This window comes from Hyperolius riggenbachi, chromosome 12, assembly GCF_040937935.1.
Source record: "Hyperolius riggenbachi isolate aHypRig1 chromosome 12, aHypRig1.pri, whole genome shotgun sequence".
Taxonomy (NCBI): Eukaryota; Metazoa; Chordata; class Amphibia; order Anura; family Hyperoliidae; genus Hyperolius; species Hyperolius riggenbachi.
Genome location: NC_090657.1, coordinates 111,369,142 through 111,387,691, shown reverse-complemented (window position 1 = coordinate 111,387,691; position 18,550 = coordinate 111,369,142). Strand labels below are relative to the sequence as shown.

General features: G+C 44.3%; 1 protein-coding gene across 4 annotated transcripts in view; it reads right to left on the bottom strand.

The window, feature by feature from the left end:
* Positions 1 to 18,550, bottom strand: part of GRB7 (growth factor receptor bound protein 7) — a 437,163-nt gene that overhangs the window by 66,379 nt on the left and 352,234 nt on the right. For all 4 annotated transcript variants that reach the window (XM_068262979.1, XM_068262980.1, XM_068262981.1 and 1 more), the window contains 5 exons: positions 14,415 to 14,547; positions 8,161 to 8,317; positions 3,958 to 4,079; positions 2,841 to 2,918; positions 2,439 to 2,576 (listed from right to left, as the gene is read on the bottom strand). In XM_068262979.1, coding sequence (XP_068119080.1) covers positions 2,439 to 2,576; positions 2,841 to 2,918; positions 3,958 to 4,079; positions 8,161 to 8,317; positions 14,415 to 14,547 — 628 coding nt within the window. The remainder of the gene's footprint in view (positions 1 to 2,438; positions 2,577 to 2,840; positions 2,919 to 3,957; positions 4,080 to 8,160; positions 8,318 to 14,414; positions 14,548 to 18,550) is intronic.

Sequence of the window (18,550 nt, the reverse complement as noted above, 5' to 3'; positions counted from 1 at the left end):
TGGACAATAGATGAGGGGTGGGTCGGGGGCCAAAGGAGGTGACATAAGGGTCGGATGATAGATGAGGCATAGATAGGTGAGGGGATAAACAGCGATGAGAGTTGGAAGAACAGATAAATGTTGGGCAGGTGAAGGTTCAGAGAGGTAGTTTGTGAGGTAGAACAATAGATGATAATTGGGAGTATAGATCATGTGATTGATAAGTGATGAGTGGGCAACTGAAATGAAGAGTATGACAGAGGGGTGGGTATATGGATAAGTGAAAGGTAGCAGTAGATGAGAGGTGGGTGGTGGGTGGTAAAGTGGTGGCTCAGGACAGGTAACATGGGAGGGTAAGGATGGATAAGAATTTAGTGGGTAGGTAGGCTCTAGGAGAAGTGACGTATGATAGCAAATAATCAAAAATCATATCCTCATATTGTCTCAGCTAGCATAGTTAGGAGACTTAAAACTAGGCATTCCATTCATGGATTATAAAAACACCAATTTATAAAGTTATGAATTTTAAAGAAAGTGACCAGAAACTACTATACATTTCCTTTAAGGAAGGGAGGATGGGGACGGGCTTTATCACACCCTTTAAACCTTGAAGTAATCACTTCTGTCATGGGAGTGCCGCTATTTTACTCTTGTAAATGATTCACCATCAGTGGCGTAGCTAGAGATCATGGGGCTCCATAGCAAAACTTTCATGAGGCTATCAGATGTAGGCATTCTTGAGCAATGTCACCTGCCCCTACCCTATGGATGTGAGTTAATTGGGCACTTTACATTCTCATACAATCTACACTACATATAGTCCATGGGCACTTAGACAACTTCATAGGGTGAAGGAACACAAGAAAGTTTAATACATCAAGTCCTACCTGGGCCCTCTCTGATCCAGGGCCCCATAGCAGCTGCTGTGGCTATTCCTACGCCTTTGTTCACCATCCTCTATAATAAAACCCAAGTGTCTCTGCGTCCCATGTCCCTGTGTGTGTGTGTTTTGTAGCACTGCGCATGTGCAGGGAGGGATACAGAGACACTGAAGGGGAGGAAGGGGTGGCCATGTGTGCAAGTGCTTGCGCGTGTGGCGGCCGTGCGTAGCGGGCGGGTGCACACATGTGGGCGGGGTGCGCTCATGCACACGCCAGGTGCGCGAAGACAGACCTAGCCCGTTTAAGGTCACTAGTAATATTTATAAAGAGAATTGCGCCATAAACTCACTCCCTTTTCTTACAAACAGGATATAAGTACTTTTTCAAGGATTTCTATTTTCAGAAGCTTGTAATTTACATTAAATATCAGTCACAGATATGGACACAGTCTACTAAATAATATTATTTACCAGAGGATATACCTGAACATAAAGACCTCATTGTACTATTAACTATATAGACTAATGTATGATACACTTGGGTGTTTAACAGTTAAGTGCATGCATGGCCCCACTCAAGAGTGCGGTCAGCACTTAGACAGCCCACTAAAAAGTGGTTAAATTGCCGGTGGAGTTGTAGGAAGTCACACCGATGAAGGGCCTGCCTGTAACATGTAGTGTACTTATATGGTGGGTCAGGTGGTCCCTTCACAAGGAGAGTGGGGAACCCTTTACCTGTGAAGAAGTGGAGCCCAGGAGCCCAATAGTGCAGTATCGTCAGGTACAGATTAATACAGAATGTTGTGGGAAGCAGATACTCACAAGGATGGGTTGCAATCCTGCAACCACCATTTGCGCATGCGGAAATAAGCTGCTCCCGCTCTGTATCCCAGATCCTCCTGGAACTGGGCAGTCACTCTCCTCCTTGGGTCCTCTCTACTAATGGACTCAACAAGTAGTGGGGGATTAACACCTCACAAGGAGGTGTAAAGTAACAACGGGATTAGGGATGTTTGGGAACATTAGGGATGTTTGGGAAGGCACCCAATGTGTATGGAAGGTGGGTAAGGCTTATACCAACATATATAAAAAGAGGTATCTTACCTCTAGTGAAGACTCTCATGGATGGGAAAAATGAGTCTTTATAGTGCAAAAACGGTTATACTATAGACGTGCTTCACTGGTCTCAGCCCACTTCCTCAGGTCAATACAAATGGGCAGCATTACTATGAGCCATGTGATGCATGGGCGCCTTAATACATGTAATATACTGGGCTGGCTAGCTACAACTTCCTTAAACTTGATGGACGTAAGTCTTTTTTCAACCCAAATAACTATATAACTACTGTGGGCTGGGGGGATGGGACATCCGACTACCTAAATTGGGCTGGGGGGTCAACATCTGACAACCTATACTGGGCTGAGGGGACATCTGACTATTCTATATAGGTATACTGGGCGGTTCAAAAACTTTCAAAGATCATTTTATTTAAGCAAATACAGCAACTCAGTGTTGAAGAATCCCAATGGTGTACCCTGCACTAGACTGTAAAGTACATCTCTGGTTCAGGATACATACCTTAGAGGTCCCTTTGGCAGAGTAATAAAGTCCAGACCGCCGCAGGAAGAAGAAGAAGCGCTTCCAGACTTTGCGTCCACTTTCCTTCATATGTAAATAACCCTGGATCTCCGGCCAGCTGCCCGAGTTGAGGAAGTTCTGAAAGGGAGAATAATCATCAGGTTTCAGTCTTGTTAGACATGTTAAAAAAAGTTATCCTAGATCACAGCTTACATGACCTAGACTTGTTTCCGATGTCTAGTCTGTGTAATATAAGTGTTTGCAGCAATGTCCAAGTCAGGGTACAGACTGTCCTGACTTCTGAACACTGTCAAACTGTCAGCAAGGACTCATGAGAGCAGATCTTCTGCTTAGTAGCTGTCTGGAACGCTGGAAGTCAAGATCCTTGTCTAATTTACGCACCTGTATGAGCTCTGAATGAGAGAGGCCTTTGTGAGCTTCTAAATTTCCTGCCATCATTTCCTCTGGGAATAATGCATACTGGAATAAGAAAAATATAACTGTGTTAGTATACAGGATACCTTAATGTAACCTTTCTAGATATCCTGTCATGTTTAATGTATCATTCACCATAAAGGGTAGTCTTTTGTTTGCTCCAGGTAGCAGTGCTGTTTTGATTTCTAAGTATAACTTTAGAAAGCCAGCTATATACTGTACAAGATTTTCAGCTTCAGAGCTGTAAGGGTTGCTGATATGCAACTCAGCATATCCCATTATCCTAGTTCATGGCCTACATTACAGTGATATCTGCCATATACAGTATATATACCTGTACATACCCCATGAAGAGATGGGCTGGTCCAAAACCTGTCACTTCTGTCAGATTTCTATCTACTGTGACAGCAACATAGGAGAAAAGTAATTTATGGCTCATTTTACTCTGGAAAAAACATACTTCTTATTTGTCTATGTTTGCACATATTTTAAATTTTAAAAATGTTCAGCATAATACCCCTCTAAGGACATTTGTCTCACAGGCATATGCTGTTGTGGCTAAGTAGGCTGAAATTAAAGCTGTAAATAGTTTAAATACTAGTTGGGGTGCTGTAGGCAGGATCTGGGTCAGACCAGTGATGCAATGATGAGATGCATGCCTAGCTCTTCTGAAGGGCAAGAGGAGCAAAAAACTTACTGCTGTGAAAAAATATCAAGTTGCCAAAAATTACAACATGGCTAGCTGCTATTCTCCAAGCAGGTTTCAGCTGCACAAGACAGGGATGTTTGTAAAGATATACAACTGAAAACAGATATGGTCATAGGTGATCAATGGCGAGATCACGAAGGTACAGGTAAGGTATGTGTTCTTTCTTCAGTGGTGTCAGAAAGATCTGGCCTATCTGCATGCCCACATTACTTGAAGTAGAAACATAACAAATGAAATATTTTTGTCGATCTTAGTCATTCAGAGATGTAAGACCAAAGCATACCTGGATGACAGGACAAGGGTAGGAACGTGCAATTATCTAAAAGAGCTTGCCACAACCATCTATTTGTCTCTGTGAAGGCTCTTTGTACTCACCGGAGATCCTCGGAATAGTTCATACTTGGTGAAATTTTTCCGAAAAATATACTTGCTGTCTCCTCCTGCAGGCCACATAGCCTGAACTTCCACCACTGACTCATGATCTTCAAGGCACCGCTCTGCAACACAAAGAGATATAGTGGTTTTTACCTTTATTTACCTAGCAATAATAGCAATCTTCATTACAGTTTGTACTGAGTGAGCCTATCTTCTTCCTGACTGGTTCCAAAGTGTAAAGGTACACTACGGCGATTTCCCGATATACAGCAGATTCAATTACTGTGATCGAATCTGCTGTGAAATCGTTAACGCCAACGTTGACAGATCGACCGATTTCCATCTCAAATAGATTGATTCAGTCGATCTGTCCAGGTGGAAAATTTTGCTCGATCTCCAGCAGGCCAGGAGTGTGTCATTAGCGGCGTTCGATTCAGGGACGACCGATGCTGCGATACTATCTCCTATCCGCTAGCGCGAGTCCCCGGGTCCGTGCTGTCCCTTTCTCCAGCTGGCCTTTTTCTCCATCTCCTCTTCACTTCCTGTCCCATCCTGTGACAAGCGGAAGTTCAAACAGTAGAGCGCCCTCTACTGTTTTAACTTCTGCTCTCACAGGATGGGACAGGAAGTGAAGAGGAGACGAAGGATGACGCTGGAAGAAGGGACAGCATGGACCCGGGGATTTGTGCTGACGGACAGGTAATATTGCTGCTGGCTGGGGGGGGGGAGGCACCAAAGGAGGCAGGTCTGGGGGCAGCAAGGCAGGCAGCTTCGGCAGCTCCACAGGTTGTAAAACGATTTAATGCGAAAATCAATTCAAAATCTGTGTGCAGTGTATGGGAAGCCATTAGATTCCTCTTTGATCAGGTTTGATCAGAGAGGGATCTATCTGTTGGTCGACCTGGTGGCACTCGACCAGTGTATGGCAGCCTTAAAGGAAACCTAAACTGAGAGGGATATGGATAATTCCTTTTAAACAATACCAGTTGCCTGGCAGTCCTGTTGATCTCTTTGCTGCAGTAGTATCTGGATCTCACACCTGAAACTGGCATGCATCTAATCCTGTCTGACTTCAGTCAGAGCACCTGATCTGCATGCTTGTTGAGGGGCTGTGACTAAAAGTATTCGAGAGACAGGATCAGCAGGAGAGTCAGGCAACTGGTATTATTTTAAAAGGAAAAATCCATATCCTTCTCAGTTTAGGTTGCCTTTAAGAGAGGGTCTGAACGAGCAGTGTTTTCATCTTAAGGTAGCCATACACTGGTCGATTTGCCATCAGATCGAACAACAGATAGATCCCTCTCTGATCAAATCTGATCAGAGAGGGATCGCATGGCTGCCTTTACTGCAAACAGATGAATCGATTTCAGCATGAAATCGATTCACCATCTGAGAAGCTGCCGCCCCCCCCCCCCCCCCCCCCCCCCCGCCAGCTATACATTACCTGCTCCGCCGGCGCGAGTTTCCGCTGTCACCGCTGTCTTCTTCTCCGCTCGAGCAAAATCTTCCGCACGGACGGGTCGACGGGAATCGACAGGAATGATTGATTTCGGACGGAAATCGATCGCTCTGTCAGCGTTTGCGCAACGATTTCACAGCAGATTCGATCACAGTGATCGATCATAGTGCTGTATATTGGTGGTAAATCGTTAGGTGTATGGGCCCCTTTAGAAGCTCTATTATCTAGTTATCAGTAGCATATCAGAGGTCTGCATGGTGCAACACCTAAGCTCCTCTGGACATCAACACAAAATATAACTCTGGGTTTCATGCCATCTTGTCATTATAGTATTAAAAGTACTCCATCCATTGTGACTCAATTTTGCTGGATTTCTCCAACTCTCCTCTTCTCTACTCTACCACTGCCAACCACTTCCCTATTGTCACTTATTGTCACACTCAGAGAGAGCACTAAGGAATTATTCTTAACAGACTGTGCTTTATGCAATGCTTATGCACAAGTGCTATTTCCACTGTTCCGACCAACTTGTCATTTGAACGACAAGTTGGACGTGTGTACGCATAGTTGAGCGACTGATAGCCGCTGTTTTGCCCGATCCGCTTGGCAGATCAGTTGGACCAACTGTTGTTCAAATGACAGTCAGGTCCGTACGTGTGAACAAACGACCAGCGTAAGCGACGATGATGCATGTCTGTTATGACTAAATTATTTTGTCAAACGCTTTGTTGGATGGGGGTACGTGATGTTTAAACTACATGCTGTTTGCCTCACAAGTCATTCAAACGACCGATCCAAACGACTATCAAGCATAAAGTTGGGTGTGTGTACGCACCTTAAGACATGAATGAATGGTCATTTTAACAACTAAATGGACAATACTGATTAGCATAACAAAGGTTGCTTGAATAGCATAACAATGAATGGCAGGGACCAGCCGCGTCATTAGGGCAAGAGATTCAGGGCACTCCCCAAACCTCCGCCCATGGTGCCCCAGTTTTTAGGGCACAGAGTGCCAATGGCAGTTTGTCAGATGCCAACAGGGTGCTTTGGGTGTCACTCACCCCCAGCCAGCCCCGCCTCCGTCCCTCACGTGTCTGAAGCCTGCATTAGCTGCCTGTGGCATGGGGGGAGATGGGAGCCAGTAAAGTATGTGCACAAGGAAGGAGCGTGCCAGTGGAAAGAACACCACTGGCCACGGCCACCAAGTACCAAGTACTGCTGCTGTCCCTGGGGCCCCAGCAGAGATAATTAGGTACCAGCACCCACTGACCACTCCTACCCTCGCACCCACTGACCTATCCTACCCTCTGCCAGGACCCACTGACCTCTCCCACTCTCCGCCAGCACCCACTGACCTCTCCCACTCTCCGCCAGCGCCCACTGACCTCTCCCTCCCTGTGCATATCCAGTATGGGGCGTAACAGTTTCCGCATTTCACATGTATAGGAATGGTTACTGCATTTGACATTTGGTATAATGGTTTTTGCATTTGACATTTGGGGTAATGGTTTCTGTTTTTGACATTTGGGGTAATGGTTTCTGCATTTGACATGTGGTGTAGTGTTTGTTTTATTAGTTAAGTCTTGCTAGTACTGAGTTGGACCTCATTTTGCTTTTAAAACTGCCTTCACTCTTCATGGCATTCCTCAGATTTTGGTTATATTGACACAATAGCATCACACAGTTTCTGCAGATTATCGTCTGCCCATCTGTGATGTGAGACCACCACATCATGGGGAAACATTGCATTGTTATGTGTGGTTTTTGTTTTTTTGGGGGGAAAGGACATTGTCTAAATAGCTTTATGGTCACTTTGCCTAACTTCATTTTGGGAAAAAAGGCAAAGTCCTTTTTAAATTGCACTGTTACATTACAGTTGGCAATGCCCATTTTGTGGTGCTAACATCATGGCCATGCTCACTTTTCACACTCTTTGCACGCCACACTCTACCTCAATCCTCAGTGCCCCAGATCTTTTAGGATCCTAGCAATGCCCCTGGCAGGGGCGCTCATTCAACTACGGTAAGCTGTAATTGTTTTTTGATTTGGTCTGTATTGATTATTGCAGTTCTTCTGAATTTCCAGGAGAATATTCCAACCTGTAAAGATCCAGGCATCAAGCAAACAGTATAATTTTCTTTTATGAAGTGGCTAATTAATGTAGGCTAAAGACTTCCTATTCATAAGTTTACAGGAAAGGGGGGTGTTGGGGAGGGGGAAGCAACAGCTGCCTTGCCTTGTGCACCACAATGGCCAGAAACAGCCCTGGCTGCTACCATTCCCACTACTCAGCCAATTAACCATACAGGGATGGAGAAGTTAGAAGAACCAGCCATTGTACTAGTCTTACCTGTGGGTTTGAGAGTGCATTTAAAAAAATTAAAAGGTAGAGTAGAACACTTACTCCCTTCCAAGTTTTTTATACAGTTTATGTTACCATGGATGCATTAGGGGGCTAAGTTGTGGGTGAACTAAGCATCATCAACACTGATGTCTTTAGGAGCTGAAGTAAATAAAGCTATAAAGAGAAAACTAGATGGGGAGAAATCTAGAAACAACATAATATTTCACAAATCTACTATATATCTCAACAGCTCCATCTCTTTTCAGTTTGGTCCTTAAAATGTAACTGATGTATTAGGTAACAATAACATCTTCAATTTTGATTATCCCAACTGAAGACCAAAGCTCAAAAATAGACTTATTTATACAAACAAAAATCCTATTTTTTTCTTCCTCACCAAGCCCTAGATGTGGATGTAACTCCACCAGAGACCAGCTCTCGTCACTCAGACAGTGCGCCCTCTCCACCAACATGTCACATAGATGTCGAGCCGTGGCCCCAGCTGTCACTTCTAGTGATCGACATGTGCCGTCTTCACTGTACACCTTCACCACCTGCTCTTGTGAGAAAGCAAACTTTTTTAGCTTAGCCATTTCATGCCATGGTAAGAAAAATATAAATTCCCTCTACATATTGTGCCCATACCACCTTAAAGCATCTCCAGTTTTTTTTTCTTTGTTTTTATATTTTCATTTAAAAAGTCACATAGCCCCTCTAGTAGACCCTTTACCTTCTTCTCCCCATGCTGATTGGACCAATGAGAAGTCTCCCTGAGGAGGATTCCAACTGGTCAGATCAAAAGACCAATGGGGTTTGTTGGCAGCAGATTCAAAGATTGTTTATGCCAGAGCTCTCTTCTCTCTGCTATTGCAGCAGTACAAGGACCTCCAGCAAAATCATCTTTAAACTAGGATTTGCTATTGGTCAGTATACTGAGCAATGGGATTCCTCACTTCTGGGAAAAAAAGATAAAGCAGGTGATAATTTTAGCATTTCTCTGCCCTCATTGTTTACACTAAATGTAATCTACCCACATCCAAACCTACTAATTGAATCAGATGAAAAGAGCTTGGGAAAGTAAATAAGATGTTCAGAAGAGTTCTTGCACTGCTGGGCAAGCTAATATTCACTCAACAGTGTTGGTGATTGTTGTAATTCAATCAGGCTCCATAGCTCTCATATGCTCTAGTAAACCATATCTTTGTTGTTCGCACATATTATCTGCCACAGTTTCAGCAATACGGTCTATGTTTGTGCCCTGTAATGATCATATATTCTATACATACTTGAACATGGGCCTGGCCAAGTATCTATAAGTTTGGATGGAGTTTGGTCATGGGATGTCATCAGTCATAGGATATAAAGATTTTGTAATTCTGTAAGACACCTCTAAAACATAAGTCAGCACCCTATCTTCCCGATAACACATGCTTCTGGTCACATGACACCATTTACCACATTATTACAGTATCAGCAGGATGCTATATAATGCTGCATCTCAATACAGCTGTTTTTGTTGAGGAGCATTCACCCTGTGTGTAAGATTTGTATTAGAGGCCTGCGCAGGTCTAATTTTTAAGACCCGCACCCTGCTTTCTGGTGAATCTGGTACCCGCACCCGACCCGCAGGCCTCTAGACCCACAACCCTACCCGCTAGCATAGGGGAGGGGGAGTCTCCGGTTGAGGAAGGAGTCTGTTATAAAGGGGTTCTGTGGTTCTTTTTAAAAACAAAAACTGACAGTTTAGGCATAACATAACGTGTAGGCTGCGTTTTATGTCATGTTTTATGTTAATGTTATGTGCGTTTTTGTGCGTTTACGATGCGTTTTTTCATGCATTTTGCGTGCTTTTTAATGCATTTGCGGTTAGCAAACCGGTTAGCTTATGCGTTTTGTATACATTGTGCATGCGGTTTTCTATTTCCATTTATGCAAACCACAGGGAAGACAACAGGAAACGGAAATACAGCCTAAAAAATATTTTGGGGAAAACGCATATAAAAACGCATGGAAAATGCATGAAAAACAAATACCATTACGTTCCCATTGACTTTCATTATGCAACAAAACCTGCATTTTTAAAAACCCAGGTTTGAAAACACAGAAAACGCATATGCGTTTTTTATACGCTTTTTTTTCCTGCAGCCCATAGACTTCCATTAGAGGTTTTCCACAACGCTAGTGTGGTGATATATTGGGGTGCGTATGATGTAAGGATAACAGGAACATATTCTTCCATTTTTTCTGCCTGTGTTCCATATAGGTCGGCTAGAAGGGAGCTGTGGCCATTGATTGCTTGGGGCAAGGAAGTGGGTATTGTCTTGACCATAGGAAATGCTTTGAGTTTCTGCTAATGGTATTATCTGCCTGGCGTTTTGAACTCAGGAGACGGCCCATTGTCTCAATACACAAAGCAAGCCTAGGCAGGAAAAGTCTAACACATGTCAACTTGTGGTGAAGAAACCCTATTTCACTGTGAGGAAATTAAATTATTGGAGGAAGTCTTTTCATGTATGTGGGCTATAGTACATTTTTTGTGGATGTTAGATCTCTAGAAATCCAATTATGACTGAGGATGTAATTAAAACCTAGTTCCTCCCCTCCCCAAGGAAGTTGCAGCCTCCAGGCGTAGCTCAAAGTATAAAAAGCAGAGGCAGATGCCTAGTGACTATCTGCTCTTGGAGTTAGCACATAGCTAGAGTTGATCTCGACTTCTGGTCGAACAAGCGGCATGCTCCTGCCGACAACGTTGAGACCTTCAAGTTGGTAACGTTTTTTTTAATCCCCATTTTTATTTTACGCAAATATCCGTGTGTGTTATCTTTGTAACTTTTATCTTGTAACTATTTTTACTTTGTCTTTTTGTAATCTTTGTATATATTAAGTTCTGCATTGTTCTATGTTTTTATGGAATATTAAATCATTATTTAATAAGCTTGACTTCTGCTGTACTAAACTAACACTCATAGCCTAGAAGAGACTGAAGTGTAACCGTGTATAAGTTCATGCCTAGTTGTATGTTTGAGCAACGCTACCGTATGAAATTGTAATTGCATTGTGTGTGGGGGCGTTTGTCATACGTTGGCCTAAGCGCGCAGCTGACCCAACGTACAAACAACGCCAGTGCGAGTAGCGACAGCAGAGTGGCTAACAGTATCGTTCGGAATGACTGATAGTGGGTCTTTGCTTCACGACAGTGTAAAATTGCAACTGTGTGTGTGTGTGGGTGCGTGGCGTTCCCGTATTTGGCCTAAGCGCAAAGCTGACCCGAATACGAAAACGTGGAGTGCGCGCTGAGGACTCAACAGCAGAGTGGAAGTGTCTAGCGAACAGCTAGTGGTGGCAGTGAGAGGTGTTCTGAGGGGTCCCAGCCTTGTTTTAGCTTGACTAAGGCTGCTTCCCCTCTCAGCCTGGTCAAACCCGCAGTCGGGAACCGTATACGCAGGCGTGCCGCGGGCCGGTTCCTGACAGCTAGCATTTCTGCTATGTGTGCACCTAGACTTAAAGATTCGCAACTGCAAACAAGCAATTGATTATTCTTGTTCCAGCAGCCATCACACATTTTGGGAAGCAAATGACACAGAATTATCTCATGCTTGCTTGCTTTCACTACCTGCGACCCGACCAGCACCCGCAGGCCGCTACCCGCAACCTGATTAGAACCCGAGAATGCTATTAGGATACAGAGGCTGGTTGTGCACACTATCACCAGCCTCTGTTACTATACTATGTCCCCCCTGCACTCTGCTGTCCCCCCCCCAAAAAAAAAACCTGCCGTGCTAGCGACATGCAGCGTGTTGCTAGCAGGCTGTTTACATCCAGGATGTCACTTACATCCAGGATGTCACTCTCCACCGCTCCCCCACCTCCTCTATAGCGCCGCTCCCTGCCTGTGTACCTTCCCTCCAATCAGCCTACAGAGGGCGGGGAGGGAAGGGACGCAAGCGGAGAGCGGCGCTATAGAGGAGGCGGTGGAGAGTGACATCCTGGATGTAAACAGCCTGCTACCGACATGCTGCATGTTGCTAGCACGGCGGGGGGGAGGGGTTTATTTGGGGGGGGGGGGACAGCAGAGTACAGGGGGGGCGGGGCTGGGGCGGCACGGTATAGTAACAGAAGCTGGTGATAGTATGCACAACCAGCCTCTGTATCCTAATAGCATTCTTAAAATCCACCAATACCAGTTGCCTGGCTATTCTGCTGATCCTTTGCCTCTAATACTTTTAGCCATAGACCTCAACAAGCATAAGCAGATCAGGTGTTTCTGACATTATTGTCAGATCTGACAAGATTAGCTGCATGCTTGTTTATGGTGTTACTAATTCAGACACTGCTTCAGCCAAATAGATCAACAGGGCTGCCAGGCAAGTGGTATTGTTTAAATGGAAATAAATATAGCAGCTTCCATATACTTCTCAATTCAGTTGTCCTTTAACTGTGCAGGATCCTGTTTCAGCCAACAAGCTTTGGCCAAAAGTGTAGCAATGCAGCAATAAATTGAGCTTCTATATTCAGTGCTGCTGAACCACATTGTGATGGAAAGGCAATACTTTCCTGGCAGTTGTCCAAGGATCTGACCCCTTGGATTAGGCTTTTAGCCAAGATAGAGCTTTTATTTTGTTAATTGTATATCTTTATCAAGGTGCCCGTACATGGTACAATTATTTAGTTTTTTTTCTAATAGATAATTTAGTTTGATTACTCCATTAGATCGAATATAAAGATTTTTCCAACATGTCTGATCGGATTTTTATAGAAAAACTGGATAATTGTTAATTTTTCTTGATCGAAAAAAAAAAAGATTCTTTTCAACTTTCATTCGATTCGATCACTTTGGTTGAAAAAAATGGAAAATTGAATGTTTTTATTGTACTGTGTATGGGTACCATTATAGCAGGTGGTTGTCCTAAATAACCAATACTGGCTGTTTCTGCTGATTGTTTCTGCTGACTTATGCTGACTATGAGTATTGTGTATCATCCAGGTGTAATAGATTGCCGAGACACCGCCGCGTGGTCTGACAGTGAGGCGGCGGTTTCCGCGTTCAGACCGGCGGTTTCTCCGCAGCAGCATGCATCTGGTTTGTCTGGACCTAGTATTGCACACAGAGGGAGAGCTATGTGTGCGCGCGCGCTGCGAGACAGGCTCTTTATGCCAATAGGAGAGGGGTCAGCTGATCGGGACGATCAGCTGATCCCAGCGTGGCAGGGGATTGGCTGAAGGGAACTGGGCGGCGCTGAGGAGCGCTTTGCTATATATACTCCTTGCCTGTCGGTTGCTGGGTGTCTGGCGTTGCGAATGCTTATGTGTTAGCACTCAGATCTTTCAGTGTGGTTGAACCAGGAGGATCTGGGAATCCACACTTAGCCAGATTACTGTGTTACTATTGTGTTATACTTCAGACTAGTTCCAGGGTGTTGAGACCACGGACCTCACACCCAAGACTAGGGATACTGTGTTACTATTGTGTTATACTTCAGATTAGTTCCAGGGTGTTGAGACCATGGACCTCACACCCAAGACTAGGCCTTGCTTGATATTTGTTATGACCTATTGCTTTCCTGACTCTCCCTCTGCTTTCTGATTCGGTACCTACGCATATCTGATTACCTGTTGCCAACCCTGCCTGTCCCTGGTTACCGAATTAGCCTTCTGTCTCTGTACCTTATCTGCTCGTGTGTTGCCGACCCGATCTGGCCGACCCTTCTGGCTTTCACCCACCCCCTGGGTGTTCAGTCCATCTGCAGGGACCCCCTGTCTCTCAGAGGGATCTCTCTGAAAACCAGCCAGGGACTCATCCTCTAGGAGTCCTTTGACTGCAGTAGAGTCTGACTCTCCTTGGTTAGAGTAATCTGCTCCTCAGGTGACTCTACTCATTACTGTTGCACCAAACACTTACACGTTTTCAGGTGTCCAGAGGTTAGCTATACTTGTATTATCAGTGATTCTGCAGATCATCAATAATCAGGTATATATGTGTATTGTTGGTGATATTGCAGATCACCAATAATCAGATTCTCTCTGTGTGCTGATACCGATCATTACACCAGGTAGGACTATTTTGTTCACTCAAGATTGCATGTTAATAGTGTCGATGTTCAAATTAAGCATAGCAAATTCAGAACACCTGAATTCTCCCAATTGCCGCTGTTCAGCACTAAATAACCAAACAGGGTCAAGAGGAGTTCACTGGGTTGTGAAACACAACAGGACAAGAAAGGCAGCAAATTCCTCCTGACCCTGTCCAATCGTTCAGTGCTGAACAGCGGCAATCGGGAGTATTCAGGTAATTTGAATTTGCTATGCCGAATTCAAACACCAATACCACGTGGTAGTTTCAGGGAGGGATGGTCAATCAAATGCAAATTCTATGCTGATACTGTATTATGAACAGTTTGCATACAAATTTAAGCATGGAACACAGAGGAATTGAATCTTGCCAAGGTAAAATTCTGGTTGGTCCATTTTAAAGGTGTAAATTTGCATACCAAATTTGCATAACCCTGCATCAAACTAACCTTCCCTTGTTTAAGGAGTAAAAGTATTGGCACAATTGTAGGAAAGTCAAGATAGAGTTAAAATATGTGTATATAATGATTCCCACTAGTCTATACAAACTGATTAGAACATACAGGCCAGCAGCATACTCACATGGGGACCCCCTTCCAGTGGGGAACTGCTGTTAGGGGTGTTGCTGAGAATAGGTGAGGAGTTGCAAAGCTCTGGGAATGGATTAGGGATGGCAGGAAGAGAAGATGATTGTGACTCGTCATCTCGTAACCGTCTGCAACACAAAGAATGAGAGATTTTCCTGAATACTTTTTTGCTTATGTTAAAATGAAAATCTACAACCATCAACCACAAAATTAAATTCACTGTCAGTTAATGTGAATAACACAAATAATTCTTGTTACACTGTCAATTTGTCAAGACTTGCTTCTTAAAGTTTTTTGCTAAGGGCCTAATTGCGATGGCTTCACGACTGGGTCAGAACATCTTCAAAACAGTGGGTCTAGTTAGAGGGTTCCTGATAAGCATTAGCACATACCAAAAGTGGTCTAAGGAAAGATCTGTTGAAGCACATTTGCTGGCCGTAAGAGAAAGGAGTGAGAACACACAGTGTTGTGTTGTTGTCATGGGTTTGCAAAGCTGTAGACCATCAAATACTGAATCAGCACTCAGGGAGAAATACTAGTTCCAAAAGGACAGGGCCCTAGCGCACTTGTTGAAACATAATTTTTATTGTTATCTAGTAAAAATCTCAGGGCAACACATAACATACTGTATATACATATAGTGATATTAGTGTGCAGTACTCCACACAACGTAAGGTCACGATTGTGTACTAAACACCGTACAGGTCTATATATGTTGAGAAGGTCATATAATAACCGTTGCCCTAAAATACTGTACATGGCTAACATAACAGGCAAGGTAGGTGATAGTAGGCCAGCATTCACCACCCAAGCACTGTAATGTAAAAGTGCTAAGAAATAGCATGTACAGTGCACTTCAGGCCTTCAGGATATACAGCGGAAGTGCATCACCACCCGCACCTGCATCCCCTTGCTAGGTTACAGGGATGCACAGTTGTGATACCTGCCAAAGCCCCTCCTCTCCACCACCCAATAGGCCACATAGGAGGAGAAAGAGGGAAAGGCAACAGTAATAGGAACGGCCAATCGTCCATCACAAAAGCAAAACACTGCAACCCCTCCCTCTCTCCCTTCCAGCCGGCAAAGTACACCGGGGGGGGGGGGGGGGGGGGGCAAGGTGGGTGAAAGTAACCATGTGGGCACAATAAGGCATATGTTGCCGGGGCAATCACGCACTATAGAGATCTTCTATCTGTCATCCAGCTGCCCTGCACACTCACAGGATACAGCCTGAATAAAGTGTGCAACCACTTTCAGAGGTCCCCCTATACAAATGGCAAGCTAGTGGAGCCCAAACAAAGGTCCTACTATATAAACACATCACCAAAGGTAATGTACCAGGATTATTTTCCTATCCATACACTTTTCATAAAAGGAGCAACAAATAGGCTGTTACGAAACACTATTCTCACCCACCAGAGGTCCAAAAAGCACAAAAGACCTTTTGGATACCAAAAAAACTGTAGACCAGTCAGAGTGTCCTCTATCCACGGCATTGAACACTTACAATCAGCCACGGGGTGCCCATGATGCCAGGTGACGCCACTTCCTCAGGCGGCATCCTGCATCAGGGCGGCATCCCGCTCCCCTCCATCCCTAGCCACCACTCCTTTGCCTTTTTGAAACAATCGGCGACCTCCTCCTGCAATAAGTCCCGGGTCCCCCTCGCCTCTACCTTCCTTCCTTCCAGTCCAGACCTCAGATCAGCAGCGACCCGTAGCTCCGCTGTGAAGAAAGGAGAGCGGCTGCAGCTGAGCTACAATAGCAACTCATGTACCAGAAGTACTTTACCTCCGGTATATGCGCTGCTACCTTAGCCGAGCCGCTCTCTTTTCTTCACATTGGACTAGAAGGTAGAGGCGAGGCAAGGGGGACCCGAGGCTTATTGCATATACTGGGGGCGATTATAACTGGCTAACCTATACAGGGGCACTTACCTGGCCAACCTATACAGGGGGCACCTACCTGGTTAACCTATACTGGGGACAACTACTGTATAATTGGCTATCTATACTGGTGGCAAATATCGCTATCTAACCTATACTTGGGGCAACTATACCTGGCTAGCTACACTGGTGGCAACTATACCTGGCTAACCTGTACAGGAGGCACCTACCTAGCTAACCTATACTGGGGGAAACTATAACTGGCTATCTACACTGGGGGCAATGATACCTGGCTACCTACACAGGGGGCAACTATACCTGGATACCTATACTGGGGGAACCTATACCTGGCTAACGTATACTGGGGGCACCTATACCTGGCTAACGTATACTGGGGGCACCTACCTCTAACTCTAACTCTTTCGCAACCTATACTGGGGGCACCTATACCTGGCTAACCTATACTGGGGCAAATATACATGGCTAACCTATACTGGGGCAACTATACATGGCTAACCTATAGTGGGGGCAACTATACCTGGCTTACCTATACTGGGGGCACCTATACCTGGCTACCTATACTGGTGGCACCTATACCTGGCTAACCAATACTGGGGCAACTATATGTGGCTAACCTATACTGGGGACAACTATACCTGGCTAACCTATATTGGGGCAACTATACTTGGCCTGTCTATACTGGGACCACCTATGCCTGGCTACCTATACTGGTGCACCTATGCCTGGCTGACCTATACTGGGGGCAACTAAACCTGACTACCAATACTGGTTGCACCCATACCTGGCTTCCTTTACCTGGGGCGCCTATACCTGGCTACCTACCTAAAGCCCTGCTGTGAAGAGTGTATGTGCGTGTCCTGTTATAAACAATACCACTGTCTCTGTATATTACTCTTCTTAGCTGTTTGAGCTCCTAGAACATCACAGGAGACCTGCATAGTATTTCAACACACAGACTATCCAACCTTGTAGATGTAATCGATGCTTTGAAACCGATGGAATTGGGCAGTAGACAGACTAGGAGGGAGCGACACAAACATTTTATTACACAATATTTTAGGTACAGGGCTGTCACCACCTCTGGAATAGGCCAGATGACCTACTGACTATTCTAAACCTGCAAATGAAAATTGTTAAACACTCTGCTCTTTCTAAAACAATACATTACTTCAGGTAGCAAATCTTCAGATAGGCCAGGATTATTTCTGCGTTGCTTAAAGCAGGTATGCAGCTGAGAAAATTATTATTATTATTATTTATTGTATTTGTAAAGCGCCAAAATATTACGCAGCACAGCGCAAAATGACTAAGTATTTTATTGTAAATGCAATATCAATAATTAATATATGCCAAAAATTATTAAAAACAACAATTATAGACGGTAGCACAGTGTAAAATAAAACGGAAAAAAAAAGATGAATTCTTAAAGGTTTGGAGGGAAGATGTCTTTTTGTGAGGAAATCCAAGAAATTCAAACTTTCTTTGTTTCAGAATTCAGGGATCCAGCAGTGGGCTCTCTTGCCAGCTTCAATCCATATCAAGGGGTAAAAGGTTGACTATCTACTTTCAATGTGTGAGTGACCATGACAGCCTTTCACAATATAGTAGGGAGCCAGTGGAAACAAGGAGTCCACCTCTCAGCAACCAATTCAAGAATATGCAAAAGAACCAGGCTCAACTGATCAGTGATTATCATGAAGTAATCTGCATTTATTTGCTTCATACTGAAAATGTATAGCCAGGGATGAGTGAATAGCCTTTTTCACGCCTGTTGACCAGACAAAAGAAAGATCAAGGTAAGGTTGAATGAGCATAAAAGCACCATTCGGGCCAGATTACTTGAAGCTTTGGGTAAATTGAGTGCTACTGAATCAGGCACAAAACATTTTTGTGTAGAGGGTCATAATGTACGTCAGAATCATTGGTGCATTTTAGAGGGCATAAATGTATCCAAAGGGATGTGATTGCACCAATATTTTGTTATGATATAATACATGGTGGGTTGATTGACTGGAGATGCTTAAGCCAGATGGACTTCATGATTCATTTTTGTTAAGTTGTTTTTGTAATATTTGTGTGTTGCTGCTCTATAGGCTGGTTTTACACTATCAACCAGCGTTAGTGATGCGGTGCGTCACACCTGTTGCACTGCATCGCACCACCAAAAACAGGCCTTCAGGGTCAGGAACACCGTGCTTTTGTGCGATGTTCCCTGTCTGGCCAC